The sequence below is a fragment of the Macaca mulatta genome, chromosome 12 (assembly GCF_049350105.2).
Source record: "Macaca mulatta isolate MMU2019108-1 chromosome 12, T2T-MMU8v2.0, whole genome shotgun sequence".
In the NCBI taxonomy this organism is placed as follows: domain Eukaryota; kingdom Metazoa; phylum Chordata; class Mammalia; order Primates; family Cercopithecidae; genus Macaca; species Macaca mulatta.
Genome location: NC_133417.1, coordinates 124,232,275 through 124,239,257, shown reverse-complemented (window position 1 = coordinate 124,239,257; position 6,983 = coordinate 124,232,275). Strand labels below are relative to the sequence as shown.

Here is a 6,983-nt window from a genome sequence, read left to right as displayed (position 1 = left end):
AAAAGGCTGATGTGATGGACAGAAGGGTGCCTGGAACAGCATCACCAAGGAGGTGACACAGGAGCCAGCTCTGCCACCATCTTGTGACCAAGACACTCCAGGTAGCAAACAGCAAATGCAAAGGCTCTGAGATGGGCTGAGCATGGAACACTGGGAAGAAGGCTTAGAAGGCAGGCTGGTATGGCAAGGCTTCTGGGAGTTGGGGTGGCTACAGCTGGCCTGTGAGCACTTTTTGGCACAGGAGCTCCGATGGACAGTGGTGGAGCACAGGTTTTGGCTTCCAAAGGTCCGAGCTCGATTCTTGCTCTGAAACTGGCTAGCCATATGAGTTTGGACAAGGCCCTGCACCTCTTTGACCCTCCGTTTTCATATCGGTGCAGGTAAACCTAACTCACTGGACTGTCCTGAGGACCCATAAGGGAAGCATGTGACTCGTGGGAGCAACAAAATATTAGCTCCCTTCTCACTAGCCCCTCTTACCTCTGCTGGAATATGCCCACCCACACCCACCACCATTAAGGAAAACTCACAATTTTGCAAGAAGCCTTTGTGTCTCATTAACAGCTGCTGTGGTTAGAAAATTCCACTGTAAGTGGTGAGAAAATTTCCTACCTGGAGCTACCCCTTGGGGCTCCTAACCTTTTTGTGGCTCCCAACCTTTTCCTCTTCCTCCTCTCCCTCCCCCTTTCTCTACACACACACACACACACACACACACACACACACACACACCCCCGCCCCGCCCACCGCTGCCTTTCCCCAGCTTACTCTATCGCCCAGGCTGGAGTGCAATGGCTTGATTTCGCCTCACTCACTGCAACCTCCACCTCCTGGGCTCAAGCAATTCTCCCATCTCAGGCTCCCAAGTAGCTGGGACTACAGGCGCATGCCAACACGACCGGCTAATTTTTGTTTGTTTTTGTAGAGACGGGGTTTCACTGTGTTGCCCAGGCTGGTCTCAAATTCCTGGGTTCAAGAGATCCTCCCACCTGGGTCTTCCAAAGTGCTGGGATCACAGGCGTGAGCCACTGCGCTGGCCCTGCAAGATTTCTTAGCTGTGACCTCTCCACCACATTCCAAAGCCCTCTGGGCCTCCACTTCTACATCTGGGAAATGCAGGACAACAACATCTTCCTCACAGGTCAGTTTTAGAATTGATGGAGTTCACGCACCCGAAAGCCTGAACAGAGAGCTCCGCCTGAACTCAGCGCTTCATCCCCAGCTGCTAACTCTCAGGCAGACGTTGGGGGCCGGAATCCTTAGAGCCTGGAACTTTGTGGGAGACCCGAAGCGGCACGGGTTGGGCCGAGCTGAGGCCCAACATTCTTCCTGCCTCCCGCGGCAAGCCACTCCCTGGGTGGCTATTATGCCTAAACTCTGAGTAAACCGTGCGGCCCTCGGGCGGTCGTTTCCAGCGCCCGGCGCCGCCGCGTGGCGGGTCCGATCACCTCCTCCTCTCCTTCCCGGACCCGAGGACACCCCGAGGACGCGGCGCAGGATCTGGGAACGCACACTTGGGAGGAAAGGGGCCGCGGTGGACCGATCCTCCAGGAAAAAGAGGACTGAGCACGTGAAGCGAATCCTTTGGGCAGAGCCTTCTCTACCTCCGCCCTAGCATCGCCGAAAAGAGAGGCCTGGACTAGGGCCGAGGAAGGCCGGCGATTAGACTCTGGGAAGAACTTCCGCTCCGCGAGTCAGCAGCGCGGTCTTAGCCCGAGGCCCCGGGGAGGTCAGGTCCCTTCGTCCCGAGGGCCGGGCCAGGGAGGGTGAGTTCTGCCCCGAGGCCTGGCACGCCCTGCCTGGCTCAGGCTGGAAAGAAAGAAAGCGCCGAGTCAGCCTGGGCTGCGGCGGGCGCGGGGTGCGCGCCTCAGCACTTTCTGTTGTCTTCCCCGGGGGTTGGGGCCACAGCGGCGGCTGCGGGAGAGGCCTCGGCTCCCCAGCGGAGACCAGAGCCGACCGCAGCCTGCCTGCTGACTCAGCTCCCCCACCCCCGAAGGAAAGGGTACGGGCAGGGGGACAAGGCCAGGGTATAAAGCCCGGCCCGCCTGGCCGCGCGCAGCCTCGCAGCCCGTCCATTTCTCTCGCGTGCGGCGCTCACCCACCCGGTGAATGCCCGCTGCTGGGGTGGGAAAGGGCGGGGAGAGCGAGAAGAGGGCGAGCCTCTGGCAGCTGGGTCCAGAAGCTAAGGCCTGGTCCAGTCCCCGGGTTCTTCACCTCCTAACCAGACTGGGCAGGCTGTGGCTCGAAACGGGGCTCTTGAGACGCTGAGCGCGTGGTTCCACCCTTCCTGTCCGCAGCAGCATGAGCAGCGCCCCCGCAACGGGCCCAGCGCCCGCCAGCCTCACGCTCTGGGATGAGGAGGACTTCCAGGGCCGTCGCTGTCGGCTGCTGAGCGACTGTGCGAACGTCTGCGAGCGCGGAGGCCTGCACAGGGTGCGCTCGGTCAAGGTGGAAAACGGCGTGTGAGTGATTGCCTGGCCGCGGCTGGGCTAGGTTGAGGGGCACTGGGCTCCACTGGCGCAGGCTCAGAGCCTCAGCACCCTGTCCCGTGAACCCTGGAGAGACCTGCCAACTTGGGAAACCCCATAGCCTCCCCGAAATTCCCCACCCATCCCAAGATAAATCATGGGAAAGTGTGTATTTTTGTGGTAAAGAGACACAGGCGAGAAGTACCCCGCCGTGAAGGAGTTTCTAACGTACTTACATCCTTCCCAGAGTTTTTCTCTGTGCAAAAGTAGAAGGCTCTGGGCTTGGCTTAACAAAAGAAACCCAATCCTTTTCCCTGGCCCCACCCTGGTCTTAGAGTCCAGCTTTTCCCACCCTCCCGCCCCCTACCCCTGCCCCAACTGAGGTCCCAGTTCCTGCTATGATACTCGGGAGGGGTCCTCCAATGTGTCCCTGTGCAAAGGCCTAAACCTTTGGGGCAGGAGCTCTTGGTCGGGAGATCTTCATAGGCAGGAAAACTCCTTCCCAACCTGGGGTCCTTGAGCGGGAAGCCTGGGCTCCTCAAACCCCAGAGAGCAGCAGGTTTGGGACCTTTAGTCTCGAGAGGGGCTGGATTGCCATACAATGGGTGTGTCAGGGGAAGGGTTGGGGGTTGGAGAAAAATACTGTGCTTCTCAGTCTTTTCAATCATGGCAAGCAAGGGGGAGGCAGTGGGGGTGCGGCTCAGGCAGATACCTCCCAGCTCTTCTCCTTTAACAGTTGGGTGGCCTTTGAGTACCCTGACTTCCAGGGACAGCAGTTCATTCTGGAGAAGGGAGACTATCCTCGCTGGAGCGCCTGGAGTGGCAGCAGCAGCCACAACAGCAACCAGCTGCTGTCCTTCAGGCCAGTGCTCTGCGCGGTGAGCACAGCCCACTTCTCCTCCTCTGCCTCCTAACTCCAGGCCCTGGCCTCACCATGGCGCCTGGAAAGGCTGTTCAAGCCCTGCAGGGGGGATATGTAAACAAACTCCGAGATGGGTGGTAGTAGCATTATTTCTCAGAATCAGAAGGGTGTCCCCAAGAAAGTTGGGATTGTGGGCGTAGGCCTGGAATCCAGAAATCATCACCATGGACAGCACTGAGGCCATCCCATTCCTGAGCGTCTAGCGTTCCCTCACATCCAATAGTCCACACGTGTGAGTGAGTGCCTCTGGCGTCACACAGCCCTGTGAGGTCAGGGTGGCTGCTGTTAGCCCCATACACAGGTGTGGAAATGGGGCTCAAAGGGACAAAGTGGCTTGCCCAGGGTCACTGAAAAGAGTCAGTCTCAGTGTGTGTTTGTGTATGTGTTATTGTATGTGTGAGGGTGTTGGTAATGAATCAAATACACCAGAAGAGAGGATCTCATTTTCCATTTGTGCCGACCTGGTTGCTAGTAGGGCTGGGGAGTGGAGAGCAGAGGACCCAGCCCAGGCCAGCCCACTTCCTCTGTTCCAAGAGGCTGAAGAACCCTGCAGTGGGAAGGCCAGAGCCAAGATGCAATCAGTATTGATGCCCTGACATGTCTGTTCTGATTCTGCCATCCAGTACCCCTTAGCTGGGCACTAATCTGTGAGAGGCTGGCTGTGCTGAGGGGCTGGGCAGGGGATTGCACATTTAGTCAATGAAGCCCTCAGGGGGACGGGACAGATTTCTTGGTGAACGGGACAGATTTCTTTAAGGACCTCTGGCTTTGCTCCTGCAAAACAGGCCCATGTCACAAGGTGCTCTCTAGTCCTGACCTGAAAGGGTCTCTGGAAACCCTATCTCCCCAGTCACCTCCTTAGCCCAAAGCCATGGGAGAGGCCAGGTTTGGGGGAGCCTCTGAGCGATCCATTTCCCAGCCTGCCAGGGAGCTGATGGGTTGAGCTCTGGGAGTGCCTGTGGGTCCTAGACAGCTGCACAGCTTGTGTGGGGCAATGGGTAAGGGAAGTGAGGCTGAGGATGTATCTGTTAACAACCCTTTGGAAGCCCTGACCTTTCTGTCCCAACCTTCCTGTGCCTCAGAACCACAGTGACAGCCGTGTGACACTGTTTGAGGGGGACAACTTCCAAGGTTGCAAGTTTGACCTCATTGATGACTACCCATCCCTGCCCTCCATGGGCTGGGCCAGCAAGGATGTGGGTTCCCTCAAAGTCAGCTCCGGAGCGTGAGTCCTGGAACCAGAACTGGGCAGAGAGAAGAGCAGGAAAGCAATGGGGACCAAGGGAGAGGGTGGAGAAAAGCGATGTGGGGAGGGTGCTAAGAGAGATATTGGGGACTTGGAGGCAAGGATGGAGACAGACTGGGAGGGAGGAAATGAGGGGTCCTAGGAGAATGGGGGGCAGAGGAAAATATAGGCACAGAAGAAGGGCTGGAGAACATGAGGGGATGGAGGCAATGGAGGGTCGGTACAGGAGACAGGATGAGAACCGTGATAGGAAGACTGGGAGCAGTAGCCAGGGGAGGGAGAGAGCCACGTAGGGAAAGTTGAAGCAATGATTTTGGAGCTGGGGGTTGGGAGCTACAAAAAGGGGGGCTGCTAGTGGAGAACATAGAGTAGGGGTGGGGGCAGAGCTTACTCCCTGCCCTGTGCCCTCACTGGCCTAGGTGGGTGGCCTACCAGTACCCAGGCTACCGAGGCTACCAGTATGTGTTGGAGCGAGACCGGCACAGCGGAGAGTTCCGTACCTACAGTGAGTTCGGCACACAGGCCCACACTGGGCAGCTTCAGTCCATCCGGAGAGTCCAGCACTAGGATCCATGGCCCCAGACACCTTCCCTGAAGACCATCAATAAAGGTTCCTGAATCTTCCTGCCCCTCTTGCCTCCTTGGTGTCTTGCTTTGTGATGTCCATCCTCATCTTTGCGAGAGTCCCTCCCTGCCAAGCTGATCCTCCCCACAGGCTCCAGAATCCTTGGCTACCAAGCGTAAGATGGCTGAGGTTGTGTGTGGATAGGCTGTGGTGGGGCTGACAGCAAAGTGCTGGTAGAAATCTTAGACATTCTGGCTGGGTGCAGTGGCTCATTCCTGTAATCCCAGCACTTTGGGAGGCCAAGGCAGGTGGATCACAAAGTCAAGAGATTGAGACCATCCTGGTCAACATGGTGAAACCCCATCTCTACTAAAAATACAAAAATTAGCTGGGTGTGGTGGTTCGTGCCTGTAATCCCAGCTACTCGGGAGGCTGAGGCAGGAGAATCGCTTGAACCTGGGAGGCGGAGGCTGGAGACGGTGCCACTGCACTCCAGCCTGGCGACAGAGCAAGACTCTGTCAAAAAAAACAAAAAAAAAACAAAAAAAAAACAAAAAAAAAAAACACCTTGGCAATTCTGTTAAATGGCACCCGTCCCAAACCTCTGCTTGGTAAGGTTCACCACTACGGGCCAGGGGTACTCCTAGCTCAGATGGCACCTTTGCCATCCTGTGGGTGGGGTGGACACACCCCCACAGCAGGGCTCATAGCTGGATTGCAGCTTCCACACATCCCCTGGCCCAGGTACCATCATGCAGGGCAGAACTTCCTTACTGTACACTGAAGGTCTGAGCTTCCTCTGTAATCCCAGAGCATTTTCAACCTTTATCTTCACCCAGTTCCCTGCCGAGTCAGGGAAGCCTGAGCCTCCTACAGTTGTCCCCTTTGCTCCATTTGCAGGAGGGAAATTAGTGGGAAATCCCACTGCTTCCCAAGGCCTTCGAAGGGGAGACTTTCACCCTGTGAGCCCAGCCCCCAGACCCTTTGAGCAATGACAATCCCTTGCAGTGGTGTTGAACTCCAGCATTTAGAAAGCATCTTCATACCTCCTGCCCTCAGCTACTCCATACCACCCGCTCTTCACTCTTCCTTTCCCTCCCTACCCATCAGAAGACTGGTGAGCTGTAGCAGCCACCCCTCAGTTGCTCAGAGGAGGCCTGTGTTCTGGGCAAGTGGCAGGTGCCCACAGGCATGGCAGGGCTGAGTATGGCTGCAGCCATTAGAGCCCCTGGCACTAGTATGGGTTTTTCCCAGTTCCCTCTTCAATCCAGTTGGTGATGCCCCCCGACCCCTACACAGACAGAGCCTCTCAAGAGTCTTAGGACTCCCCTCATCCTGTCCTTCAGGGATTCTTGTGTTTTCAAGTCCCCAGTGGACCTATCAGTGGCGAAGGGTGGCTCTGATTATTGCCCCAGGTCAGGCAGGGCAGGGCAATGCCAGGGAGCAGTTAGACTTGGACCTGAAGTCCCCAGAGGTTCAGCTGTGCAAAGTCAGGCAGCTGCTCCTTTGAGAAGCGCTCTGGACCATAAGTCAGAACACCTGGGACCCAATTCCCTCACCTTGTAATCTGGGGCTATTGACTGCTGTCCTGCCTGTCTCACAGGGCCTGTTAGGAGGATTCCATGAGAAACCCCTTTTCCGTAGTCAGTCAATGTAGGGACATCCTTCCCCTACCTCCCCCACATGGATCCTAGGGTTGGGTCAGGGGACCAAGGGAACGAGCTCTGGGTGGGGTATAAATTTTGCTTTACACTCGAATGGGCTCTAGAGTCCATGGCCCTT

The 6,983-nt window shown here is 56.8% G+C and overlaps 1 protein-coding gene across 5 annotated transcripts; it reads left to right on the top strand.

Moving 5' to 3' along the window:
- Positions 1-1,407: 1,407 nt before the first annotated feature.
- CRYBA2 (crystallin beta A2) lies at positions 1,408-5,266 on the top strand. Of its 5 annotated transcripts, none has more exons than XM_077956359.1 (5): positions 1,408-1,766; positions 2,301-2,462; positions 3,205-3,346; positions 4,473-4,615; positions 5,056-5,265. In XM_077956359.1, exons 2-5 carry the CDS (start codon positions 2,302-2,304, stop codon positions 5,201-5,203), a joined length of 594 nt encoding a protein of 197 aa, XP_077812485.1. In that variant the 5' UTR covers positions 1,408-1,766; position 2,301; the 3' UTR covers positions 5,204-5,265. The 5 variants fall into 5 exon arrangements, with proteins under 5 accessions (XP_077812485.1, XP_014966471.1, XP_077812486.1 ...); XM_015110985.3 differs by having other exon boundaries at positions 1,480-1,766; positions 2,298-2,462; XM_077956360.1 differs by lacking the exon at positions 1,408-1,766 and adding an exon at positions 1,869-2,002 and having other exon boundaries at positions 2,298-2,462.
- Positions 5,267-6,983: the final 1,717 nt, after the last annotated feature.

What these genes read in the sequence shown, in the direction of transcription:
- CRYBA2 (NM_001194054.1), top strand. Translation starts at nt 2,302, where the DNA reads ATGAGCAGCGCCCCCGCAACGGGCCCAGCGCCCGCCAGCCTCACGCTC. An exon ending in TCAGGCCAGTGCTCTGCGCG is followed by an intron (nt 3,347 to 4,472) that starts GTGAGCACAGCC and finishes CCTGTGCCTCAG; the next exon opens with AACCACAGTGACAGCCGTGT. An exon ending in CTCAAAGTCAGCTCCGGAGC is followed by an intron (nt 4,616 to 5,055) that starts GTGAGTCCTGGA and finishes TCACTGGCCTAG; the next exon opens with GTGGGTGGCCTACCAGTACC.